Consider the following 27,923-nt stretch of genomic DNA (forward strand, 5'->3'; position numbering starts at 1 on the left):
GTTTGTGCTTAATTTTAACTGGATGGTTTAAGCACTCACATAATACATGTGTGTGTGTGTCTGTGTAGTGTGTATGTGTATATATACCTACATATATATGTGTGTACATGTCATTACATGTATGGCAGACTCTGTGCTTGCCCTTATTGGATGGAAATTCAGCAGCACCAGAGGGCTTAATAGCTGGAGAAGCCAGTTTCAAGGACAGGCTATAGACAGCAGAGTACAAGGCAAAGTCATACCAAGGACACGAACTTCTACAAAGCACCTGGTTCTTGGGTGAGGGGCTCCACACTTGTGTGTAGCTGAGCAGCGGATGCATTGGTTGGGGGCTACAGCTTTGACATTGATAAGTAGCATATCAGCACTGAGGCGTCCACCTTTGGGCTCCCCATCTCAGTGGTCACCCCATCTCTCAGAGCCCCGTGTGGTCCTCCAAGGTCAGCTGAGCAGCTTCTCCATGCCAGGCTCTAAGGGCAGGCACCGAGGCAACAGAGCAGTGCCCCACCCTCAAGGAGCATCATTTTAGCAGGCGAGACAAACAGGAAACAAAGCAGGATAAAACTAGTTAGTTACCATGAAAAAGTGCAGGAGAAGGGAAACATGCACAGAACCACAAGGTCTGACACCTGAAGCCCAAGCCTTTTGGGGCGTCAGAGACATGGTTATGATTTGCTTGCTGAAGGATGGGAGGATCCGTCCCAGGGAAGCTAAGCAAGGAATTCAGGATGGGCTGGTGGGGAGGCCCTTAGGTGGGAGTTATAAGGCTGGTCCCGGGGCAGCTGGCCTGAGAGAGCCCAAGCAATGGACACGAGGTAGGCGGTGACCAGATCCTGCCAGATGGTGCCACTGGATGGATTTAGGTCCCATCCTCCCGTCAGTTCTCACCTGTTTCCCATCTACCAACCCACCTTCAGGAGCAGGGAAGTATCTGGGGACCAGGAAAGACATAGAAGGAGGGGCCTGTCACCAGGGCAGAGCTTGGGCCTTGTGGGGCCAGAAGCTTATACAGTTTGGGAGGAGACATACTCCTTTAGGAAGAATAATGCAAAATTATAAGTACAGTATTGGGTGCCAGATCTCGGTGGGCACATCAATGAGGGGCCTCCAGGCTGCAGTCTCATTTCTTGACAGAAAAGCCAGTTTGGGTTTGTACCTCACTCTAACCTCGAAAAGCCACCACTTCTCCCCTGAGAAACTCGAACTGGCCTCATTCACCCTCCGTTTTTCCTTGGCAGAGGTGGCAGGCAAAGCACCAGTCTGTCACACTGCAGTCTGGAAATCTGGCTCTCTCCTCCCTGACACTAGTGTCCAAAAGAACATGGGAATTTGCTCTTTGCCCAAGGCTTCTGTGACCTTTTCGCCCACATCAAGCAGGGCACATTGCTAGGACACTTTGTGACACAGGAAGATGAATCTCCACAGGTGAAATTCCTCGGTCAGGCCAGGTGAAGGCCACAGCCACTGAGCTTGCCTGTGGGAGGTGAGCAGGCTCCTGGAGCTCTGTTTTGTGGAGGGAGATACATGGATATGATCAGGGGCAATGCAGAGGTTCAAGAGTGAATAAACCACAACCGAAAATGGCCATGGGCTCCGCTCTCCAAAATCCCCCCAAGATGGTCATGGCTGTCTGATGACAGTGCCGCCTTGGTGGGTCTGGAAGGCAGGGGGACTGCTGTGCTTGGCTTAGAGGCGTCCGAGGTGAGGCCAGGGGAGGGGCACTGACAAGGCCCTCTAAGGCACCGAGAGGCGGGGGGCTTGGCACCTGAGCTTTTGGCCCCGGTGCCAGGTGGGGCTTTGGCTGTGAGGGCCCTGTCTTGGTTAGAGAAAGGACATGTGTCTTGTTGACTGCTGGCTGCCCCCCAAAATGCAGGGAAGGCACCCTTGGCCCTTTGTGGCACCTTCAGCCTAGCAGCCTGTTGCCTTTGACTTTCCCTTCGGAACTAAAAATCACAATATGATCCCATTGCTTTGGCAGAACCTGTCTCAAATACAGATTTTCTGCCCACCGCACCTCCCAAGATAGCAAACAGAGAAGACCAGACTGTCATCTATGAGTTCTTTACTCAATTGGATTAATGTTCACTCACATCTGAGAGCATTTAAGCATCTTCTCAAAGACAGAGTACCCTTCTTGAAAAACCTACTTGAAGGAGCACCTCGGTAGACTGAGACACACACTGGACAAAGGGGTACAAGCATTCTGCCTGGGAATGGCCACCGATCTGGGGTCCTTGGGCCTGAGCCCCCATACCGGGCATGGGCCTCCAGGGAGAGGAGGGCATGGTGGGGGTGGGCTCGTGGAAAGAGCCCCCCTGATCTGAAAGAGAGTAGCTGCTGTGATTTATTCGGTCCTGGGACCCTGTCCCCACCTTCCTTTTGTGTCTCCCTTACAGACAGTGTTCGAAAGGAATTGCCGTTCGGAGGACTGCGCCGCAGACCTGCAACTTCGGGGCCACCTGCTGCTCTCCAGGTAAGCCTGCCCCTCTGCAGGACATCGCTGGGGGTGTGCATTCCCCCACTGAAGCAGGTTGAGTTGACAGGTTACCAGGCCATTCTGTGGCTTTAACAAAATGTGTGTTATAAAATAATTTTAACAGCAGCTATTATTTGAGAGGAAAAGTTTGGGTTTTCTTTGCAATCCCACATATCTCCACAATTTAACCTATGTTTCTAATTTCTGTGAGTATTTGTGTGTTTGGGGATATATTTTATGTTTACTCATAGTAAGTCAAATTTTATGAAATTGTCAATATTTAACTAGGAAAATTCATATGATTCGGCTTACTAAATAAAATTTCTTTTTAATTTTCCCACAGTTAACAGTGGCATCTGCTCTAACAAGTAAAGGTTCGGGACAGGGGTGAGGGAGAGGGTGGCTGTCCCCATCCAGTGAGCAGACAGCCCTGTGTTGTTTTTGGTCTCCCCACGAGGTATGGGAAGCCCCTAGGCCAAACGGACTCCATAGAGGCCTTCTGATTCTTCCTGGCCAATCTTTTAAATTAGATTTCTTTTAGGATGAAGATGTTTGTCCAGAATCATTTAGTCAAGTTTCAGAGAATTGTTTCCTTATGAGACAGTTCCTTCGGAACAATTGTTTTAGCCTCGGGGCCAGAAAGCACCTCTGTACCACTTATTACCATTTTTCAAAAACAACCATCAGTTTTGATAGTTACTGATAAAGTGTGACACTATCTCTTATTTGTAATTAGGAAAGTTAAGTTTGGGTGGAATGAAAGAAAAACCTCATTGCGAACCAAGGGCTGTGCTAGGACACTTTTACTTATGATGGTTAATGATCTAGTATTTATCAAAGGAAATTAAGACTAAGATTCTTTTTCTTTTGATTGCATTTACTGGGGGAAAGGTGGTATAAACACATGTGCAAAAACTCAAGACCAATGAAGCATTATTTAGCATCACTCTTGTTTAGGATTAGAGTGGTAAAGTTGTGTATTTTGCCAAACTTAGAAAATTGCTTCAAGCTGAAGAGATGGATATTGGAATTTTTTTTTAAATGTTTGTAAGAAGGACCTCCTGGGATTATTACAGAAACCAGTTCTAAAGAAGGTTCATAAATTATCAGGTCATTACTTTTAGTCTGAAAAAGGTTTTTCCAAAGAGTGTTTTAGGGGAAGGTAACGTGAAGCAGAAAAAAAAAAAAATCTGGTTATCTTGAGGCAACTATGAATGTTGGAAATTTATTTTGGTTCATGGAAAACTTCATGTGGTGGGAAAGCATCACTTGCTCCAAAGGTTAGATATTAGGCCAGGGAGCTCTTGCTGCCATTGGTGGATGGTCAGGTCTACTTCTGTTGAACTGTGCTTCTCATATATTAAGATATAAAACCCGAGGCTCATGTGCCTACAGCTGCCTTTGCTCCCCTACCTGGCCTCTCAAAAGTGTTGGTCAGAACCATCTCTGCTCTGTGGGCCCAGTAATCGATACTGCAAGAACAACTGGGATGGCAGCCAGGGCCCAGATTCCTGTATGGATCCGCAAACTGTAGCCACAAAAAAAATGCTGCCTAACAGAATCCAGTGGCTTAAACCACCAGTCGCTTAGTCCCATGGACCTGCAGGTCGGCCAAGGGTTGGCTGGTCTGGGCTACACTCAGCTGCATCTCAGCTGACTTGCTCATATATCTGGGGCTCAGCAGCGGTTGGTTGAGCTCAGCTAGACTCCGGGGACCCCACTCGGGTCTGTGTCACATGTCTTACGTTGTCCTGCTGGACCCAGAGACGTGCTCTTCTCATGGCAGTGGTGTGAGAGGGCAGGCAGACGCCCGCAATGACCCTTAAGACCTAGGCTCAGAACTGGTACCCAGCAAGTCATGTGGCCAACCCCAAGTCAGGGACAGGACAGCAGCCTCTGCCCCTTTAGTGAGAGGAACTGCAAAGCCACCCAGCAAAGGGGACAAGTTTCGGGTGCAGTGGGGAATCGGGGCCAACAGCGCCATCTACCCTGCCACGTGAAGAACAGGGCAGCTGTGTGTCTTTCCCAGGAGTTTTCAGGGCTAGTTCAGCCCTTCTTGCAATTCCATCTGCCTAGAACTCAGACCTGAGACCTAGATACAGTGAGTGAGGAGATTTTCTGAATCTCAGAAGCCATGTGCGGAAGAAAGCCCTCACCCTCTCCTGTGACACGTTATTTCCCAGGTGGCCCCTCAACTCTCAGGGCTGGATCCTCCGTTAAGCCTTTATACTCTGGGGCCCATAGCTATCCCCAAGGGAGTCATCAGAGAAACAGTAATTGGTACTTGATAAATGCAGACACAGAAGTAAACCCATGGCTTCAGTTATACTGGGTTTCCCCAGACCTCCGAGAAGAGCCGGGCACAAGTGAGAGAAGGTGGTCTGGGACTCTAGGGGTTTGTGCTGGGTCCACAGGCTGGGGGCTTGAACCAGAAGTGAGTTGCTTTGGTTATTGGTTATTATTTGGTTATTTAACTCTTCTGATTCACTATTGCCTGGGATGGGGTGTAAATTTCTCCACTGGTCAGACCAGGGAAGTCCTGCAGTAATAAACACTATGTGTGCACATTGGACGGGGGCCACTGGGCCATGGTGGCTCCACCCGTCAGTGTTAGGAGAGAGGTAGGTGGCTCATTCCAGGGCCAAGGAGCAGCTTCTAGGAGCATACAGGCGTCCTGGGCAGGGAGAAAGTGTGCAGAGTCATGGGGGTGTGGGGAGCAGGGTTGTCCCCACGCAAGTGTGCTGGTGTTGGGCATGAAGGGAGGGGGTCAGGGGAACGCGGTGACAAATGGGCAGGAGAGATGGGTTGGACGGTGACACACCTGTGAGTTTGGACTTCATCTGGAAGCCAGTGGGAGTACAGCAGAATCTCAGCATATGTGCATTGAGCTAATGAGAACACAGGCACACTCAGGCAGGGAGGGAGGGAGGGGCAGAGATTGACAGAGATGGTGTGGGTCACTGGTCCTCTGTTCCACTCAGGGAATGTGAGTTCCAGCTTGAGCGTGGAGTCAGCTGCTCTCTTTGTCCATGTCAGCTCCCGCACCCCTGGTACAGGTCCGCAGAGCAGCCACCTCTGTCTTGTGCAGGAGCATCCTCGGCAGGGTGGGATGTGTCAGAGATGCTGTGCTGATCTCCACCACGGTGCCCTCTCCGGGGCTTCAGAAAGGTGACTTGCACACAGTTTTGCCTTTCACACTCATCTTTAGAACCTAGCTTTCATGTTAGCTGTGACCCACTGCACTGAAAAGTCACAGCAAAGGGACAACAGAAAGATCCCTCAGATGACGGGGGAGACAGTGCATGTGAGGCATGGTGGCTGGAGGCAGCCAAGCACCCACCAGACTGAGGAGGCTCTTTCTTGAGGGAAAAGACGTCTGGGAGAGATTGGGACACCACAGAGGCCAGGGATCCAGCCAGGAAATGCTCTGACTAGGACTAGGAGGTCTTTATTTTTCTCTCTAGAGAGCATGAATTCTGGCACAGCTGTTGTCTCTTCAGACAATCAACTCTTCAATTAAAACTCCACAGTCCTTAATGTTTGGGAACCTAGTTCCAAAACACACCATTTCCAAAATGTCCAGGATAGAGATAAAGCTGTTTAAATAGTCTGTATTAAACAGAACCGAACATTCCATTGTAAAATGATGCAACCATGTTTTGTTTTGTCTGAATACTCACAGCACCTGAGAATACATCACATGTGATTAAGATAAAGAAAAATAAGTATGGACTATGGCAGTTGAAAAAAAATCCTTTTTGGTGTATCCCATAGGAGACCAGTGGGACATTTCATGATTTCATGACTCCTGGCTAGCAAACTCCAATAATGAAAGAGTTCTCTCAGGGAGGTTAAAAGACACAGAGGAATATTTACAAACTGAGAAGAACCATCTAGTGGCTACACGTGATGGTCCTGGGGTTGTAGCCTCTGTAATGCTGTTGTAGTGGTTGGGGTAAGTGGTCAAGTGCATTTCTCAAAATCCTTGGCTTGGTGGACGGGGTGGGTCCGTCTATGAAAGACTAGCCTTCAAGAGCAGAATTTCTGCACCCAGAGAGCTATGGAGAGTTCGGAACAAACTGTGCCTTCTCAAGAATCCTCAACTGCACACAGTGCAGGGTAGGAGTGAAGTTGTGTTGTTTTAGGAAGGGGAAGAGACCCCTGTGTTTTGAGTACCTGCCCTGCACTTGGTACCTAGTAGAGTCCTTTGCAAACATAAATGCACTGTGGTGTCTTAGCAGCTGCACGCTGGGCAAGTTGCTTAAATCTCTGTGCCCCTATTTCCTTATATGTAAAATGGGAGAAATAATAGCAACACCTTCTAAAGTTATTTTAAGTATTTAATGGTTTAAAACATATTAAAATGCTTCCCAAGGTGCTTGGCATAAAGTAAGAACTCAGTAGGTGAGAGCTAAAATTTTTGTTTTACTTAATCTCGGTGACACAGAGAAATAAATATTATTACATTCGTTTTAGTGGGGGGTGGGGGACACAGAGGCTCAGGGAGACCAGGTTATTTCCTCAAGGGCTTATGGTGATGGAGGGGAATTCAAGCTTGGAATGTCTAATTCCACACCTTGCCCTCAGCCCGTCCACTGGCCTCGATTGCTGGTGGTCTGATACCAGGTGACCCTGGCCCAGAAGTGCTCATCCTGGGGAATTTGGGAGGAAGTCCCCTTGAAGAGCCCCCATTCAGAAAGGAGACGGTGTGTAAAGAGATCCATCCCTCGCATGCTGCCTGCCCGGTGAGGCCCTGTTCTATGCCTCCTCTCTCTGGACGGTCTAGCCACCTACCCTGCTGTCCAGTGGTGGGTCCCTGTGCTGAGCCCCCACATCCCTAACCCAGGCAGTCTGGATTCTTTCCTCCTTGGAGGGTCTCAGGTTGACCCTGAGCCCATGAGCTTTGGGTGGCTTGTCAGTAGTGTCCTCAAATGTCACGTCGTCACTGTTATTATTGGTATTATGGGTATTACTGTTGTTTTAGGAAAGAAGGTGAGTGTGACCTAATCAGAAACCTGAGAACCTTTGCCCTTGCCAGAAAACTAGCCTTGTGGTGTATTTCTTCTCTTCCTTCACTGCCTGCTCCAGACCTGGAGACAAATGCCTAAGAACTTAGTTGTTTGGAGTGCCTGGCTTCTGCAGTTGCTGTTTCTGGAACACCTGGGGATGGGAAGAGTTTCCTCGCTGGCATATTCTTGGAAGCAGGCACAGTGCTCTGAGGAACAGGGCCTGTTGAGTGAGGCGGAGCAGTTCTTATCCTCGCTCTCCTCTCAGGACGAGCGCTTGCCCCTGCTCCGTGGCGACAGGGGTGTCTCTGCATTTCGGGACCACACCAAGGAAGCGTGGACCTGTGGTGGTCCTGTGGGAGTTTCCCAGGCAGAGGGCGGGTGAAGTGCTGGGAAGGCGACCAGCAGAGTAAGGCAGGGAAAGGGGCAGCCCACACTGGGACAGGTATCAGAGGGCCCCGAGCCCCTCAGAGCTCCGATCTGCCCCTCACCTGGGAAGTGACACAGTGCGAGTATGATCATCTGGTGGTGGAGCACCCACTATGCCCTTCCGGGCGTGGGGGAAACCAATCGGGACAAGTCATCGCACCACACTGCTTTGTCTACAAGGGGAAATGCATGCAAAAACTAGTCACAAGGCAGTATATCTCGTTGTGGTAGTGGGCTACGGGGTCCCTGGAAAGCCGGGAGGAAGCACTCCACCCTCTCTGAGTTTGCATCCCCCAGAAGCAGCCCCCTGAGACAAGGGCTGAGTGTAAACAGTATCCAACAAGTGCAGGGAGCAGAGGGAAGAGAGTAAAGTCCACAGGGCCGTATATGCCCGTGGGGGCACGCCGTGACACCAGCGTATCAGCTACTTGCTGCCATGTAGCAGCTCACCCAGAGCTTCAGGCCTCCAGACAGCTGCCCTTCATCTAGCGCCCGATTTTGCAGGCGGGCTGTTGAGGCGGGCTCAGCTGTTCGGGTCCTCTGGTCTCCCGGGGCGCCCTCATGGGCCTGCAGCCAACTTCAGGTGGGGTGACTGGCTGGTCAGCCGGGGATCCTCTGGGCCCTCCTGTCGTCTCACCCCCTGCAGCAGGCTCGCCCAGTCTTATTCTTACAGTGAGACAGGGGCCCATCAACTGGAACAGTGTGCACAGGCCTCAGGCCTAGTTCACAACTGGTGTACTGTCACCTTTGCCACGTACCATTGGCCTAAGGAAAGGCACAGGGCCAGCTGGATTGAAGGGCGGGGAGATGAATGCTATCTCTGAATGGGAGAGGCTACAGTGTCATGGAACAAAGGCCCTGAGTAGAGTGCGTGACACACAGCTGTTTTGTACTCCATGGGTTGCTGCAGCTTCATCCAGCAGGGGAACACCAGGTGATGGGGAAACACACCTCAGTTAGGGCCCCTGAGGGGTGTTTGCACACCGCCACCTGCTAGTTACAGGTAGGGACAGTCAGCTCCCTGGCACTTCCAGCCTGTGACACAGTAGCCTTGTCTGGTTCTGGAGGAGGGCCCTCGCTACAAAGGTGCAGACACTGGTGGCTGGAAGTGGTGAGAATGTTCGAGGCAGTGAGGCTGGGTGGCGGGCCACGGGTGCTGTCTGCTATCCTACTTGTCAAAGTGTATGAATCTCATGTGATGAATTACTCGGGACTTCCCACTGGAGTGTTAGACCACCTTTGACACTGAGGCTTCTCCCCATTAATGTCCAGGGGTTGCTTTCTTTCCGTATTTTGCCGAACACCCACCCTTCTGCACTGCCGCAGTGACTGTTCCTCCTTTTGCATTTGTCTGTGTCCTGTTCCTTTTCCCTTCCGCCACCAGGCATAACCACGTGTTGCCCGCATGCTGAGGGCATTTGGCTTCAGAGCAAACCCACGAGCCAAGTGCAGAGCTGGGAGCTCTGTTCCCAGTTTCCTGAGGACAGCAGCCAAGGCAGGTTCCGGCCGAGGGCCAGGTTCGCAGCACCATCCAGCCAGAAAGACCCGTGACCCTTCGCCACTGGGAGGCACCTGGGTGGAGCTGGCCATGCAGCCCAGCCCAGGGATGAGCATGGACGGTCACTCCATGGCTCTGAGATGTCCTTACTCCATTGTCTCACAGAGTAACTCAGGTAGAGACAAGCCCAGCTCACAGATTCTCTGCAGGTGGTGGTTTCCACCTATGTACTTGGAGCCACAGATTTCAGTGCAGAACAGGAAGCTGATGGGCAGGGATTTAAGTCACTCATCTGAGGTCAAAAAGAAAGTTAAATGGCAGTGGCAGGAAAAATATCCCAGTTTGGTTCCCGAGTCTAAGTCCAAGGTTCCAGCCAGCAGCCCCATGGCATCTGTCTTTAGCCACGGCAGCTCGGGGACCCTGTCCGGCCTCTTGCTCCCAGTGTGGCACACTGCTAACCAGGTGGGAATGTTTTTTGGAAGTTCCTGTCTTAGGATCTGATATGTGGTTTCCTGAATGGCCTGCCAGCCACAGTGTGAGGTGGGGGCGGTGGGCCACCAGCTGGGTAACTGACCGTTTCCCTTTACTGGGCAGATTCAAGACGTGGAGAGGTGGTACCCTCATTTTCAGGGCCTCCACATACCCAAGGAGCAGAAATCTATCCCAACAAGACTGCCTTTCGGGGACAGCCCTCCCCTGCTGCTCAGAGGCTGGCAGAGATGTCCCACGTGGAGGTGAGAGGGTGGGGAATCCGTAGAGGAAGTTGCAGGCAGGACTGGCCACAGCCAAGCCTGCGAAAGAGCTCCTAGCCTGTCCTCCCCGGCAACCTAGGCAGGCTGAGTCTGCCGCCTGGTGTACCTGCTGCAATTTTATTTGGTGGTGTGGTTCTTGGCTCCCAGGTGTAGCCAACCATGGGAGGCTTTGTGTGTAAGCATCTTCCTGGCAGGGCCGAAATGATAGAGCTGTTATTTCCTTCCCACTGGGCCCTCTCCAGGCAAGGACCCATCAGGGGAGTGCCGCAGCCAGAACCCTCCCTTCTCTCAACTTGGAGCAGACGGGGAGCCACGTGCCGGTTCTCTGCGGTCTGTTCTGTGTGACTGTGTTGGTGGTCTCTTGCCTCCAACACTAGACTCAGCCATCCTGGTCCCGACCTAGTTACTGCAAGAAGAGCCACATTCCACAGATGCAGTTGTTTGGTTTTCTGAAATAAATCTCCCCCCACGCATACTTCCCTAGTTGTCCCGCACACTCCCACTCACTAGCATCGCTTCCAAATTTGTTATGAGCCACCTGATGTAACCTCGGGCGAATCAGAAATTGGCCTTGCTGCTCAGCAGCTGGAAACCGAAAGGTGGCTGCATCCAAGAGGGGTGAGCCTTCTGCTTTGTCCCCAGTGGTCCCTGCCCCTCCCCACAGAGCCAGAGGTGGCAGACTTGGGCTGCCCATAAATCACAGCGAGAGGGAAGGTACCATGTAAAGAACTAGATTTTATGAGCCTTTCTCCCTGACTCCGTTCCAGGTGATCTTGATCCAAGGATGACGAGGCTGGGTGGATGCGGCTGGTGACACGCCCAGCTCCCTTTTCCTGTGCAGGCGTCGCATTTCCAGCTGCCTAGGGTGTTGGCTGCTGAGGGCTCAAAGCTGTCCCTCCTCTGGTCTGGAGAGTGGCCCTTGCCTAATGGGAGTTGCCTCACCCGGGAAGTTGCACCCACCCTGGGGCAGCCAGAGACCAATTGGCTTGGGGTGCAAAGCCAACCCCTTGTCCTCAGCGCGGGGGAATTCTGTGCTGCAGTTTGAGCTCCAGAGGCCCCGTGTGAATCAGTCCAAGGCTAGGCTCTACCCAAGCCCCCAGCCTTACTCAGCTGCTTGGCAGCACCATCCTGCTTCCGAGGCCCCCTGCTCCTCCCGCGTCCCCCAGTGAGCACCCTTGTCCTTGTCAGCGACTGCTTCCGGGGGCCCAGCCTGAGCCGCTGTCAGGTTAGACCTCACATGCCGATGCTGTGTTAGATGAACTGGCCAGGCAGTCTGAGTTCTTTTCAGATTGGAAGTTTCAGAAGGAAACCAAATCCAGTGTGTTTCCCAAATATTAGTGGGAAAATAGTTACTGATGACCTTTTTTGTCTGCTTGGGGACTTTTAGGCACCAGTCCTGTGGAGCCATCAGTAGGGACTCCCTTGAGGTGTTGAGCCAGGATTTGTGGCTCTTAGGACTCCTGCTGGTGGGACTTCATTTTTATCCCTGCAGGAAAAAAGGAGGGGCCCCGTGTGAGATGCCCAGCACTGCACCCTGTCCCCCCTAGCGGGGGCTGAAAGCACTGCCGTGCCCAGCGTGGAGGGGGCCCCAGGACCCCAGGGCAGCCAGCAGCCTTTCTCGCCAGGAACCCTGGGCGATTTTATGAGAATATTTCTGTGATGATGAGATTTGAACAAGAGGCAAAAGTCACTATTTCATCCTACAGTTGTGTTTCTAAAAGAAAAAAAAATGAAAGATGAATTTTAAAAATTTTCATTCTTCTGTTGTAAAAGAACACGGTTTAACCTCTTAAGGCAACGAAAAGGCTCTCATTTACATGTCTCCCAACCAAACCCCAAGGTCCTCAGTTTAAAGCTGGCCCACTGTTGGTCCTGGGACAGCAGCCTACACACCCTTCAGAAACGCCTCGCTCACCTTTCTCCTGGTGTCAGATGCTCCCTCCCTCCATGGGGCCCCTCCCCTCCCAGGGGAGAGCCCTTCCTCAGGGGCTCCTGACCTGGGTCTGGGCTGTGCACAGGGGTCTGTGAACTTGGTTAGGAAAGCAGTTGCCTCTGTATTTACCCCAACTTCAGGGTGAAATGTAGCGTTTTATTCAGTTATGAATGTAGACAACAAAACACCGTAATACTCACAGGGCCTGTGACTGTCACACAACATCACTGGTGTTTTCCTATCAAGTTACAGTGTGGAAGGTATTTTAAAATATCATTTACATTCATCCCTACTTCAAAGTTATGGTAGTTATTAGACCCACCACCAAATCTTACTATTTAATGTTATTAAAAAAAAAGAACACATATCCCTCAACCACACATCTTAGTGTCGTCATCACTGTATTTTTATTGGTTTCTTTTAATCTTACTTTACATATTAGACATTTAAAAATATTATTTGGATAAGGACTTAAGTTCCTTCACTTAACTGACAAGAGCATCTGGTGACTCAAAAGCAGGTTAAAAACCCCTGTTCTAGAAGCTTTCCCTGACCATGGAAGAAACAAATGTTTCTGCTTACTCAAGAAGACAAAAGATTTTTATTACACTATCCAGTACTGGGAGTCATTCTCAGGCTGTCACCATGTTACATTTTTCTTTTTTTAACAAGGAAGCCACTGGAGAAAGTATTTCTCTGACTAGCTCCCAGCGTCTATGATACACTGATTATGAAATAAACATTCCCTGTTCTTGGGTTATTAAAGACACAGGTAACTGTCCCTCAGAGCTTTGGTAAGCACAAGAGAACTGGTGCTTCAGGCCCAAAGGGAGGAACTGGGCATCGTGGCCCGTATGATGGCCACTCTGTGGAGCAGCGGGTATGTTCATCGTTGTGAAGGTGCCGTATCTGTGTGTGTTCTTGTTTCTCCTACAAGGACTTCTGAGGACCCAAGTCTTTGCAGAGGTGGGAAGAGCTGCTTTCCCCTCACCTCTGTGGCTCCTCTCCTCCCTGGAAACAAGATTCCAGAGCTGGGGAGGCTGGTAATTTCAACACGTTTTATTGTCTGTGACCATTTATGTCCCCATTTGGTTCTTGAGCGAGACGCAGGGAAAAGTTATGGCCACAACTGAGTTATTTGTTAAGGGGCTATGGTGGCCCTGCTGACCAGGGTTCTCTGAAGTCGCCTGGCCTGCCAGCCTCTGTGAGACGCAGGTCAGCTTCCTGCATTTTGCGGGTATAGTAGCCGAGTGTGACAAGGGGCTTACACATGGCATAGGGTGGCACCATGCCATTGCTGCATCAAGTCACACCTCACTCTGCACCATCCCTGTCTTATGACGTCAGACCTCTGAACGTCCCACAGACCTTGGGACTTCCTCTGCCCCCCAAAGTACTCTTTGTCTTTAATCCAGTTGCTGTAGTGAGTGGACCTGACTTGTTCCAGATGTCCTGAGATTGCTGATTCCAGAAATCACTCCTAAAGTAAAGGCTGATGAGGACTTGGATTCCTCTGTTAGCTGGAAACCAGCAGTCCTTTTCACAGTTAAACAGAAGGGGCGGGAGGAGGGGTCCAAGCTGCATGGAGGGACAGGGAGGGCTCTCTGGCTTCTCTTGTTTGCCTCATTAGGAAGAGGATGGCCCTCAAAACAAATACTGATTATACCTCTGCATGAGTTATAAAATCAGCCAGGGCCAGGGCCAAACTGATGTCAGTAAGTCAGTGAGGATATAGGCATGTTTTTTGTTTTTTTAAGTGACACATATTTACATTAATTATCTGAATGTTGCATAGAGAAACCACTATTTAAGCCTAGGCCACCTTAGCAAATGCTTTTCTCTCACCTTATGAGCATAAAACTGGCCTAGATGGGTACATGTGAGGGAGACAAAGGTAATGCTGGCCTCACATAAATGGTTTTCCAACCAGAAATTCAGTCCCAGGAATCATTTCCCGGACCTGCTGTAAACTTTAACTGACGTGCCTCCTGATCTCTCTGGAGTTAATAACCAGATCCATGTGTTTTGCACGGTTGGAGGGATTTATAAAGCAGTGAGATGGGAAACAATATGGCACGGTAACCAGCTATATCAACTAACCAACTAATCAAACTATATGGCAGAGTAACCAACTGTTGAAGAAGGCTAACAGCTATGTCCACACACACAGAGCACAGTCTGTTTAATACTATTATTGGTTTATGTAAGATATAAGGACTAGACTATGTGAATATAAACGCTTCTTAAAGCTATAGATTTAAAACAAAAGCAGAAACTATTTAAGGTAGACCGTTGCTATTTAGATTTTTTTAAATGTATTTGAAAGTAGACAAATGTCTAGATAGGTGCTGGTGGGGGTCTTGGACAGGACATGTAAGTGCATCAACCCAGGGATTTAGCTGAAGCCCAGCTGGACAGCTGCGCTATGTGTGTTCAGGGAAACGAAAAGCAGGACAGCTGGAGGAGAAGCTGGGTGGTGACAGAGGTGGAGGTGGGACACCTGAGAAGCAGGCTGGTCCCAGATGTGGCACTGAGGTCGGAATGAAGTGAAACATGTTGTGAGGCGTAAAATGAGAGGATGCTGAGCAAGTCAGCACGAGGAACATCAAATGGGATAGAACTTGTGGCCCAGGGCTGGGGCTGTGAACCATGGGAGGCTGCCTGAGGCTGGTCTGTGTGGGGCCAGCTGCAGGATAACCTATATGGGATGAGACTGATAGCTGGGCAGAAGAAATAACTCCCATCATTCTAGAGTGTACTAAAATATAAAACAAAATCAGATTTGATTTCTCAAATGCATTGAGAATTATACCTTTTGAGTACAATACCCTTTTTGGATAGCTTTGATTTTTCTTTTTACAAAAAATAAAATAGAAGTGGTATCTTTTTTGGTGTTCTTGGGAAATAATGAAATTACTCCCTAAATATCTGCCACAATAGCTAGAACGTTGTAAATAAGGAAACTTCAGTGATTTTCACAGTAGTGAAAACTGGTGTTTGGATTCTAAATAATGTGATCTATCCATGAGACCTACAGGAACCCAGGGTAACAGGCAGTGGCTAACTAAAATGAGCCAGCAAAACACGGACAGTGCCCATTCCTGTAGGAAAGGAAAATCCCAGAGCCCAGACATTCCACGAGAACGGACTTCCTTGCGGTCCCCTGCCCTCACCTCAGGGCCGCTTCCACCACATGAGAATGACTGTGTCTGGACAGAGAATTTGAAAACATGGTCATGATGCTCAGTGTGTACAGACTTCAGTGGGCCATTTGCCAAAGGCTGGTGTTTGGCAGCTTGGTTCTTTGGAGACGGAAATACCAGGTCTTGGAGAATCGTTTTGATATTGTTTGGCTGAGATTGCTAATTCTCTGTAGAGAGGAGTTGCCTGAGTCACGGAGAAGAGGCCTCCAGTCTCTTGCTCTTCGAATGCAACGGCTTCTATGACGAATCCAGGGGCTTTGGGATGACTCTCAGATGCAGCCGTGGGCTTGCCTGGAAAGCTCTCCGCCCTTAGAGGTGACAGATGCTGAGAAGTAAACACCATAAAAGCACCCAGGGACAAAATGGGGTGAACACTAGTGTACCTGGAGCTGACAGCTGCCTTCCCTGGCAGGAAGCTGAGTGCAGTCTCTTACCAAGTGCCTGCCCTGCAGAGATGGGCTTGGAAATATGTGTTTGCCACCATCTTTGTCTTCTCAAATTGGCCCCTAGTCATTCCTTGCAAAGTGGATTGCCCTGGGGAAGTTCAGAAATACCCACTTGGGATTCAGTGAGGGTAGTGTCCTGTATGTCTTACCTGAAGGTGCTTGGAGCAGGGACAGTGTTCAAGGGTTAACAACCCCCACAGCATTGGCACACCTACTGGTAAGAGCAGTCACTAGCCATAGACAACCAGCACAGCTAGCCTGCTGTGACCCGCTGCAGTCAGCCTGGGTGAGGGTGTGCTTGGTCACCAACCCACGTTTGGGAGGACTGTGAGGCCTGAGTGTCTGGAACTATCCATACAAATGGAGACTGTGGCACTTGAGGTGGATCCTGTAACTGCTGCACAAGACATAAGTGACCAGGCTGGGATTGCAAGGGGCAGGTGGGCTTTATCTGCAGCCCTGGGCCCTTTCCAGTCATCCAGAGATCATGGGTTTAACTGATCTGATCTGCTAGCAACAGGCCTCCCTGGCCGGGTCATTGTCCCACTCGTAAGGCTGTGTAGGACCCCAGCACACACTAGCAGGGCTAACTCCATCCCTTTTACCCTCTCCCAGCCTGGCACCCAGTCCAGGGACTGCATCTCTGCCTGCCAGTCCTGCCAGGTGCAGGCGGAATGTGGTTGGATGCCCTCCTTGCCCCACAGAGACCTCCACCAAGGCTGGAGAGAGAGCAGAAATGCAGCCCTCCAGGGACCCTCAGGGTGACTGACAGGGTCATGTCCTTTGTTGGGTGCCTGTCCTTCCATGTCTCACTCTGCGGCTTCCCTGTGGGTGCCTTGTGGGAGCACCTCCCAAATAAGCAACTTGTTCCCAGTCTCCCCTCAGGGTCTGCTGCTGAGGGGCCCGGACTGGCACATTTCCCATCTCCTGGGTCTGCGGGGCTGGCTTCTTCCCCCACCTCACGCAACCAGTGTACAGCTTTGGGCATCCACTTTTGGTGAGACTCAGAATGACTTTGTGAGGAAGGAACGCACACTGGTGGCATGCCTTTTCATTTGACATTCCATGATACTCATACAACATTTTACGAGCAAGTTTTAGGAGCTAGATATTATCAATTTTGTTTTTTTAAATGTTCAATTTTACTCTTGCCCAAATTTATTTTCCCTAGGCCTCTACTTCACAAGTAACATGAGCAAATATGTACCATTGAAGATTAACCACAAATCAAGTGTATTTTATTATTAAAAGGAAAACAGGTAGAATTTCCTGGGAGTCTAGAACAATCCTGACCAATAGAAATGTAAGACAAGCTATATATGCGATTTAAAGTTTTCTGGTGGCCACATTGAAAAAATTAAAGTAAAACTGGTGAGACAAATTTTGTTTGATACTATATCCAACAAAATATCATTTAAACATGATGTTAAAACAGTGATTGAGATATTTACATCCTTTTTTATTTTGTTGTGAAATATTTGCTTAGAAATATGTGCATTTTACACTTAATTCAGACCTGCCACATTTCAAGTGCTCAAAATCCACACACACGACTAATAGCCACCATATTGGACAGCACAGACCTAGAACATGCACTTCAGACTTGCCTCACCCAATTGGAGAGGGAACCGAGGTACTTACATATCCGTTCCCATCAGCCATTGGTTGAGGGCTGCTCCCAGGCTATCAGGGGCTTAATTAATGCCTTTGCACTCTGCTGGCCTGCAGAGAAAAGACCTCCAGCAAAAGATGAGGATGCTGGCAGATGGAATTGCAGTCTGTACAGCCTACAGTGTTAAGAACCACCCAGTCTGCTATGTTCTATAATACCTTCACTTTGATGCCTTATTGTTTTTTTAACAAACTGCTTACCAGCCACCTGGCATTGGTGACTCACGAGAACATGGTTAAGTTCACTGCCCTGGAGGATCCATGGACATCTGGATGCATCCTGTGACTGTGCCTGCTCGGCTGCTTCCTTCTACTCATCTTGCTACTGAGGGTGTCCTTTTCCTTTCCACATTCTTTGTGAATCACCTCCATCCCTTTCTCTGTTGTCTGTTTTTCTCTCTGCCTAGGGTGTGCTTCCTATTTCTCTACCCACCCATATGCTCCCCATTTGGTAAGATGTGGCTCACGTCCTCCTCTCTCAAGGAGCTTCTTTGGGTAACTTCAGTCTGCAGTGATTTCTTCCCCTCGGTTCCTCATGCACCTTATTCTGCACCTGTTCCTTTGGCATGACTTCTCTTATTCAGCTTCATTGCCTATTTCCTTCACATTACAATCAGTTTATTTGGTACTTTGGGCTCAGATCCCTCTTAGGAAGCTACCAGATGAGCAACCATGGTTTTATAGTTTTTTCATGCTTATAATTTTTTTTTTTGACTAGCAACATGTCAGCTTTTATTTTAATTGTTTGACAAGATTTTATTTGAGGCCACACATATAAAGAACTTTCGAAAACAGTTTTTGCCAGCAGAGCAGGATGCTAATGTGCAAACCACCCAGTGCTGGCATGAAGGTTGTTAGCGTATCATAAATCCATTCGATCAAATTTAGCAGCTACTCGATGAAATTTCCCTCTGTCTCTATTTACTGTCATTACATCATGTCCCAGGTCTCACTGTAATAAAGCAGGTGCAGGGAAGTCTCATTGCAGTACCGATTTTATCAAGTCCCCTTGAATTACCAGCTGCTCTTGTAAGAATCGCTCGCATCTGTCATGGGCCAAGTGCTCTCAGGAGGAGCTCTGTGCTGCTCATGGGGCCCCGCAGTGGGCGCCCCGTTGGAGGGGCGGACTGAGGGGTCTGCGCACACCCCACCTGTGACTCCAAGCTTTCCCAGAGGCTCCCTGGCGGCTGCCTCACCGCGGCACTGCTGCCACTCTTTCAGCACGGAGTGTGAACATCCTGACATCCTGACTTCCCCATGAAGTTTGCCTTTGGTGACTTACACTTGTCTGCCCAACTTTATGCCTTAGTATTTCGACCTCAAATTACATGCTTTGTTAGGTAATTTGTATCTTCAGTCTTTTCCTCTCCTTGCTAATTTACCTGTTTTTGTCAGCAAGCATTCACTGTGAATCCTATTACCTTTCTATTTAAGCCTCTCCATTACCTCCCTTCATTTCCCACACAGGCTTATTCCTGTGGCTTCTGCTCCTTGTATTCCACAGAGTGTGGCTTTGTTGTGGATCATTGCAAAGTCGGGATCTGTAACGGGGGAGACCATCCCCCCTCTAGGGGATGACCCATGTATTTGTGTCTGCTGTTTGCTGCAGACGTATGTTTTTTTTTCTTTTTTTTGAGAGGGCATCTCTCATATTTATTGATCAAATGGTTGTTAACAACAATAAAATTCTGTATAGGGGACTCAGTGCACAATCATTAATCAACCCCAAGCCTAATTCTCAACAGTCTCCAATCTTCTGAAGCATAACGAACAAGTTCTTACATGGTGAACAAGTTCTTGCATAGTGAATAAGTTCTTACATGGTGTCAGTGCAAGGGCAGTCATATCACAGAAACTTGCGGTTTTGATCATGCATCATGAACTATAAACAATCAAGTCAGATATGATTATTCATTTGGCTTTTATACTTGATTTATATGTGAGTCCCACATTTCTCCCTTATTATTATTATTATTATTTTTTAATAAAGTGCTGAAGTGGTAGGTAGATGCAAGATAAAGGTAGGAAACATAGTTTAGTGCTGTAAGAGGGCAAATGTAGATGATCAGGTCTGTGCCTATAGACTAAGTATTAATCCAAGCTAGACAAGGGCAGCAAAACATCCACGGATGCAGAAGATTTCTCTCAAAATAGAGGGGGTGAGGTTCCAAGCCTCACCTCTGTTGATCCCCAATTTCTCACCTGATGGCCGCCCTGCGACTGTGCCTGTCTTAGGTTGTTCCTCCCTTGAGGAATCTTACCCATCTCTGGCTAACCAGTCATCTTCCCGGGCCATACAGGGAAATGTAAAGTTGGTAAGTGAGAGAGAAGCAATATTCTTTGAAAAGGTTAGCTTTTTACTTCTTTGCAGATTTATGCCCTGTGGCTTCTATGCCCAGCATTTGTCTTGAGGTATCTTTACCACTTGGAAGAATTATGATACTTGGTAATTTTCGATATGAGGCACGAATTCTACTAAAGGGTTGTAATTAGGAAGGAAAAGAAAAGCTATAGAAGTAGCAGACAGAAGAAAACATGGGAAGATTGATTATTTCTTTGACATATCTTCTTGTAGAGTAACATAAGCATGTATAGGTTTTAACAAACTACTAATTAAATTGTGTGCACATACATTAACATAATAGGAATACAGCTACATAACAAAAGCAGACCTACAATTACCAGCCATATCCAGTGAAATCAAGAAAACCAGTTAGGTACCCTAGGTATTTGTGAAAACTTATCAATGATATGATGGATATTGTCTAACTAAATTTGAATAGTTTGAGAAAAATCAGAAAAATTAAAACAACACATTCCTGGGAACTGTTCACATCCCATATGTTCTTATAACAGTAGATAGTCTGTAGTCACACAATTTTGGAGCACTGCAACTTGCACTTCTCCTAATTCTTGGTTGAGTTCTGACAGTATAGATCCAGTCAAATTTGTTGTTTTACTGTATGCACAGGCCAGCTTAGATATCTCCTTCTTCATTCCAATGGCAAGTCCAGGAACCAGTGGGATGACTGCAGCTACAACTGCAACAGCGCCAGGATCTTTGTTGAAGTTTTTTGATGAACATCTTCTGGAATGACTCTTCCAGAGAATGTTGATGTTGGAAGTTCTTCTTCATATCGTATCTTAATTCATTTTCTGGGTAGCCAAAATAGGCTTTGATCCTCTGTATAAACACAAACAAACCCTTTGCCCACACTTTGATATGACTTTTATACCATTGTGAAGAACCTAGTGGAGATCACCACACAGGAACTGCTTTTTTTTTTTTTAAGAGAAAGGGATATTATCAGAAAAATACTTATAGTTTTAAGCGCTAATAGTTGCAAAGCTCTGATAGTTGTCAGCAAAGTGCCAAAAAGGAGATTTCCCAACAGGGCCATCTGGAATCATCTTGAACACCTCCACCAATTTCAAGGAAAACTGTCAAGAGGAAGAATAACCACCTCAGGTAGCTTTTGTGGAGAGATGATGCCTCCTGATATTCTGAATGCTAAGAAGGCAAACACAACTCCACTTCTCATTTTAACCAAAGAAGCTTTTGTGTGAATTGTAGTCTGTCTAGTTGCATTTTCCTGTGCTTTAGGAGCCCTGGGAACAGAGGGAGGCACACTGGACCCCGAGTTGGCAGGGCTGCCTGGTGGTGCTGCTCTCTGCCGAGAGGCCGCAGGAACGTGGTTAACTCCTGGCCTTCATCTGCAAAACGACGATCCAGCTGAGCACCCATCTACCTGTCAAATTCTGTTCGTGATTTTATGATGTGTGCCCATTTCTAAGAATAGGAAGCATTGTGAGTTTAAATTGCAGTGCCCATAAGTTGTATCATCACTTTTATGGCACATTATTGAGGATATCAGTGATTTGTTGGCTGCTGCATGCTTGTTCAGGAAAGCTGCCCCTAATTTTGACATTTCTCTTACAGGAAAATGTGATCTGCTTTACAACGTCCTTTTTAATATGTTTTCCATGAATGAAAACTAGGACCATATGTGGGGGGAGGGGATCCATCTTGACAACAGTTCTGTTGACTGGCCTATCATCGCATTAGTTGTAGGACTCATGGCTCACCTCTCTAGTATTACCTTGTCAAACACCCACCCCATGCCCCTGCAGATCCCCTCTTGGAACTCTCATAGCCTAGGGGAGCTCGTAGGGTTGTCTCCTCATCCCTCTGGGTCAGCACTTCGCGCATGCTGACGTCACTGGCATGTCTTACATGCCTCCTCTGCCAGCCTGGGAACTCCTTGAGGTCTGCAGCCTGCATTCCTGGCACCTAAGTTGAGATGGCAGTTTTGAAAAGTAATGGATGGGTGGATAAGTGAATGAAGAAGGGAGGGAGGGAGGGAGGAAGAAGAATGAGAGGAAGAAAAGGGGTTTGATTAGGCTGCCTTACACTGTTATCCTAGTTGTCATGATCAGATGTAGTCATGTTCGGCAAGTATAATTTCAGTAATAATGGTATAGCAAGAAGTCTTTTGAACTCAAATACAGTTGACTAGAAGGCACTTCATTAACTCCTGAATTAGCATCCTTGACTCAGGCTAGATTTAGGTTGGCAGCAAAAGATAAGAGCATTATATTTTATGGAAGGTAGATGATGACTGAAAATTGAGTAACATCACCATTTAACCTGTAAGATTTATGGAAGTTCTAAAATGGTCCAATGGAAAATTAATTATGAAACACCATTAAGTACTTTGGTTTCTTCCCTTAGCATCTTCACAAAAAGTTATCTGTATAAAATTGCTTCTGTGATGGCAGAGAACAATCGGCTTTAATGGCCTTAGGGTTTCAGCATCCCATGATTGACATGGAAATGTGTTGTGTTTACTGGGGAAGGCACTCTGAGAGGTACGCCCTCCTCTTAACACGTGGTGCTGAGTGAGCTCAGGGAGCCCGTTCTGCGGTGGTCCTCAGGCAACACACGCTTCCGGGATGGCAGCATCTGACATGTGGATGAACTGGTGCTACACTTAAATATAAACCCAGCATTTAAAAAATGGCTGCCCTACGATGATTAGGACACTTACATTTGGTATTTTTGATAACCAAGGAGCAGGCTGCATATATGCTGTCAGATAAGCTTTATAGAAACTGTATGGTTTTTATCTTATGTTGACTATTAATCATACTTTTCCTACAAAAGTACACCAGAGTGATTGGTGTGAGAACTAAAAGGGCCCACTTAAAAGACTCAATGAGCAAATCAGATTTAATGGGAAGATTTCTCAGGAATAAAATTCCTTGAAAACTAGAAAGATTGTGCTTTTATGAATAAGCACCCATGGAAGGTTTGGCACAAACCACTGTACCTGATCGTTTTACTCTCTCAGCAAGGCTATTAGAGGTATTGGCTTCGTGGGGTCCCGTTCTTTAAAAGATATTTCTTGGCAAAGCCCTCGGCAACTGAGGTGGTGTTTATATAGGAGCTAGTCAGGCAGCCTCACACCAAGGAAGTTTGGCACTAACTCCATCCAGCTCAGCTCCTGCGTGGCTGGTGACCTCGATCAAAGCGGGTTCCCCTCTGGGGGCTCAGCTTCTTCCCCTGTGAAGTGCAAAGGCTGAGCTGATGATCTGTTGTCAGGATATTGCACGTGTTCATTCGTTCATTCCACAAGGGTCCATTGAACACCTACTATGTGCCAGGCACAGCTCTATCCCTGAAGTTCAATGATGAGCAAAATCAGACAGGGGTTCCTGTTCCCTGACACTTTGATCCTGACGGGGGCGAGACAGTCCTTAACCAAGCAGACTTGTCGTGACAGCCTCGGGAAGCACTGTGAAGGGTTAGTGGGGCGCATGGGGCTGGTGAAGCTCATGATAGGGAGATTCTCTCACCCAAGAGGGGGATCAGAAAGGCCCACTGGAGAACGTGGCTATGATGGAGAGGGGTGGGCTTTGAAGGCACAGGAGGCCCTGAGTTCTAACCCCAGCACAGTTCCTGGGTCAGTCGCCTTGTTTCTCCCTTGTGATTCCTCACCTCTGAAAGTGGGACTAACATCAGGAAGCTGTCATGTGTTGTATGGTTTCAGAAGGACGACGTGTTTGAAAGTGCCCAGCACCAGACCAATTACATTTCATTTCTAAGAATAGCTCTGGAGGCAGGGATGTACTATTTTAGACATAGGTTTTTAGGTGTGGAAAAAGAGTGAAAACAGCTTTAGGGCCTCTTTTTTAAAAGTATGAGTTCACTTTCTGCCCTGAAGGTGGCTGGCTTCCTTCATCATGGGGCCATGCCTGAATCACTTCACTCTGAAAACCCAGGAACCACCTTGTGGCGTGATTAAGTGACAGAGGCCTGAGCTTGGGGGCTGGCAGAAGGTTAGACACCCCTGTCCTGACCCCTTGCCATTTACACATGGAGAAAGGAGGCTGGTCATGAGCAACAAAGCCTCAAAGAGGTGGCCGTCCTACACCTCACCCTGCACTTTCTACATCATCTCTCTGCTTCATGTTCCCTTTGGAAACAATGGGCGCCCTCTGGGATGACTGGGCCTCTTGGGAGGGCTTATGCATTGCCTTTCGAGATAAAATGAGGTTAGCCCTCTCTCGTTACTCCTCAGGATTATTCCTTTAATCTTCCAAAAGCAAACAGGAGGACAGAAATAACCCATCAATTGTTTAAAATGAAAATGGCCAACAATAATAAATAATTGCCACAATAGCTTGAGGTCAGGGTCTTAATTTATTGGAGGCCATTCAAGAATTTGAGACTTTTCTCTAAGTTCATTTTTCACATCTTGTTTGAATCCTTAGAGCTCTTGCTTCCAAAAGCAAGGCCATCAGATCTCTCGTTGCACGTGTTATTCTTGTTCATGTGCCAGGCGTGCAGGGATGTGGGGCCCTCTCTCCATGGATGGGCAATGATGACTCCTACCCCAAAAATCTGTATTTCAAAGTGTCAGAGCCTATAGAGATTTTGGACAGTTCTCTTCATGCTATATTAGCCATATTAATGGTTAGCAAACAGTGGCAAACATGCTGGTTAATTTAAGCAGGAAAGGAATTTCTTGGAAGGATGTGGCCTGGTTTAGAACATAGGCAGGAAGCCTGGAAGACAGACATGGACAGGAATGGGCGGCAAGGCTTAGTTCAGGATGCCACCTCTGGGCTCTCAAGCTCTCTGTAACTGCCTTGGTGATCTCAGAGGGCCCTGGTTTCTTGGTGCAGCCCTCAAAATTAATGGCCCCCAGTGAGAGCATTTGTTCACCACACTGAGGCCCCTTGATTCCCCTCTTAGACCACATGACTGCACTCAGGTGCTTACACTTTAGTGACCAAGAGGAGGGGAGAGGGAGTGCCCGCCCCCCATTCTTCTGATGGCCCCTCCACCTATCTTGAGGTTGCTCCCAAACAGGAAGGCGTCAGGAGGCTGAGCAGCCAAAAATACCAACTGTCCATTACATGAGCCCTCATATGCTTAATGACACCTTCTGTTAACTAGTTGGCCAATCACATTGGTCACTAGTGTGAATTTATTTTGTCCAAAGCACACATCACCATAATAACCATCCTCCCCATCCCATCTGCCCCATCCCCGTCTTCCCCATCACCCCCATCACATCCTCCCCATCACCCCCATCACATCCTCCCCATCCTCGCCATCATCATCCCCATCCCCATCATTGCCCCAGTGGTGACCCACGCACTCCCCCGCTCTCCTGGGTTGCCATTCCTGCCTCCCCTTCTCCCTTTTAGTCTTTGACCCTATTTCCATCTGTTTCACTGAAAAATGGAAGTAATCACAAGGGTACCTCTGCTTGTTCCTAACTCCCATCTCCTAATGCATCCATGCTGTATGCTCCACCTTCTCACCTTGAACCGGTTGAGTTCAGGCCATCCAGCCACTGCCCCTGCCCTGTTATGCATTGTTCCCTCTCTAGTAGATCCTTTCCATTTTCATGCAAATACACTATGATAGTTTTCACCTTAAAAAAATTCTCTTGAGCCCACTTCCCTCTTGAGCTATCATCCTATTTCTGCTCCCCTTTACCAAAAAACTGCAAGTCGTTGATGTCTTCACTGTTTCCATACATTCTACTCCTACATCTCTTAGACCAGTTCCAATCAAGCTTTTATCCCATCACTCCCCTTAAGCAGCTCTTTCAAGAGCAGGTTAGCCCTGGTGACCTCCAGATGGCTAATTCCAGTGGCCAGTTCTAATTCTTTATGTTATTTTGACTGATGGGCCACATTTGACAAAATTGAAACCTGTCTTGTGTGGCCCCTTGGATACCATCTCCCTTGGTTTTTCCGTCTCCCTCGCCACCCTTTCTCCCTCGTCACCCTTTCTCGGTCTCCTTTGCTGGCTTTTCCTCAACTCCTGAGACCTCTTCTCTGCCTGCATGCTTTTCCCCTAGTGATCATAGCTAATCCCAAATTATCTATTATCTAATCCATCCCAAATGTAAGGGTCTCCAGCCCAGGCCCTCCACTAACTCCAGACGCATGCATCAAACTGTCTCAGCCTCTCTTCTTAAAACTGCACGGGGCGTTTGGATTTTCTCTGCTACACCTCCTGTACCTACAGTCTTTCCCACATCAATAAATACAACTCTCCCCTTCCAATTGTTGCATGTGAAATCCTTGAAGCCATTCTTGACCCTTGTCCTTAATATCCCTCTGAGGACCCATGCACAGAATGTGTAGGCATAACCTAATGACACATTCAGAATATGACCTCTTCTCACTACCTCAGCTTCTCCCACCATGGTCTGAGCTGCCATCTTCTCACACCTGGGTTATTACAAGACCTTCCGAACCAGATTCTCTGCTTTGCCCCTGACCACTCACCCACCCACCCCCGGACTGTTCACATCACAGCTATTGTGAGCCTTTCAGCATAGAAGTCAGGCCACCCACTTCTCTGCTCAGAGCCCTGCAGGGAATTATCTTAGAGTCAAACCAAGGTCTCTGCTATGGCCCAGCAACACCCTGCATGATCTGCCTGCCCCCACTCCTTCCTCTCTCCTCTCTCCTCCCCCTCTCCCGTTTTCTCACTCTTCTTAGCCACACTGGCCTCCCTGTAGTCCTTGAACATGCCAGGCACTTTTCCTTTGCTAGTTCCCAGATACCTCCATACCTCTCTCCCTTTCTTCTCTCAGGCTTCGCCTGACAGATCATCTCATCAGTGACACTTCCCTAACTACCCTGTTTAAGACCACAATCCTCTGTCCCTCCAAAAATCCAGGGCTCTCTAGCCTTCTTACTCTTTGTAAGTTTTCTCCGTAGCTCTTATCATAATCAGACTTGTGTGTTTGCTTCCTTATGTAGTTTTCTGCCTCTCTGAGCTACAAGAAGGCAGGAACTCTTGTTCACTGGGGATTGTCATGTATTGGGTGCTCAAAAATATTTGGATGAATTAATGTGTAACTAAATTCCATGTCTAAGTTAGTAAATGTCTTGTCATTTTCCACGTTTGATATACAAGATGTCATGTGGACCCAGAACAGCCTAGTGAGTTAGGCAACACAGAACACCCTGTGCTTAGGTGAGGAAACTGAGGCCAAGGGGGAGCTAACAGATTTCTGAGGACACACGGCTGATGAATGGGGGTTCCTGTGACTTGCAGTTCTGATCCCAGTGGAGTTTCTGCCCCCCACCCTCAGCTAATGCCTGATGCCTCATGTTATATTAGTGAAAGCTTCAGGGCATTCATTGCTGTTTGTTTCTCATTGTAGCATTGATGAGAAGACCCCATATCTAGCTCTGGGGGCTGTGAAGAACATCTCCCTAAACATCTCCATCTCCAACCTTGGGGATGATGCCTATGATGCCAATGTGTCCTTCAATGTTTCCCGGGAGCTCTTCTTCATCAACATGTGGCAGAAGGTAAGTAAGGAGGGAACCTGAGAGACAAATGTTGTTCCATCTGGTACATTTGCTGGCATTCATCGTAGCTTGGGCTGTATAGTGATTCTGCAGAGACTGCTGTGTTATGTGGTGTATCATTTGGAACTCTTAGAGGTATTTCCTCCTGGCCTTAGACAGTTTGTTGGTACAGCCAAAGAAGAAACTCTAAATACTTGGAGTGCTGGAGCAGTATCTGTATCTTACATTGTCTCCCATCTGTTCTCTCCTGTGGAATCCTCTCTCTACAGTTTTATGTCTGGCCCCTTTTCCAGAGTATAGTCACCATCTCCAGCACAGACATGTTCTAGAGAATTCCAGTTTTAGGTCATTAGTTGTGTAAAACAAGGTAAGAAATGAGGACAGATCACTGTTACCATACTTGTTATCACTAGTAATGCCCTTGATGGTTTCAGGAGAGGGTCGTGTACGTCAGCCTATGTTTGGGCAGATTTATTTATTCCTGACATATTTGAGTGAATTGTAGAAATCGAATCATTTCTGTGAACTGAGTTTTTTTAGAGTGAATTAATTTATTTCAACGAATTGAAGTTCAGTGAGCATGACCCAGAAAGGAGAGAGTTGCTGGTATTCTCCCCTGCCTCATAATCTGCCTCGATGAACCACCTTTGGGAAGAAAGA

The 27,923-nt window shown here is 47.9% G+C and overlaps 1 protein-coding gene across 3 annotated transcripts in view; it reads left to right on the forward strand.

Moving 5' to 3' along the window:
* The window catches only part of ITGA9 (integrin subunit alpha 9), a 355,701-nt gene that overhangs the window by 176,606 nt on the left and 151,172 nt on the right, over nt 1-27,923 (forward strand). For all 3 annotated transcript variants that reach the window (XR_012125479.1, XR_012125480.1, XM_073222610.1), the window contains exons 17-18: nt 2,397-2,473; nt 27,113-27,263. Coding sequence is in view for 1 of the 3 variants with exons in the window: in XM_073222610.1 (XP_073078711.1) it covers nt 2,397-2,473; nt 27,113-27,263 (228 nt within the window). In the remaining 2 variants the exon portion in view is untranslated. The remainder of the gene's footprint in view (nt 1-2,396; nt 2,474-27,112; nt 27,264-27,923) is intronic.

Source organism: Manis javanica, chromosome 15, assembly GCF_040802235.1.
Source record: "Manis javanica isolate MJ-LG chromosome 15, MJ_LKY, whole genome shotgun sequence".
Taxonomy (NCBI): Eukaryota; Metazoa; Chordata; class Mammalia; order Pholidota; family Manidae; genus Manis; species Manis javanica.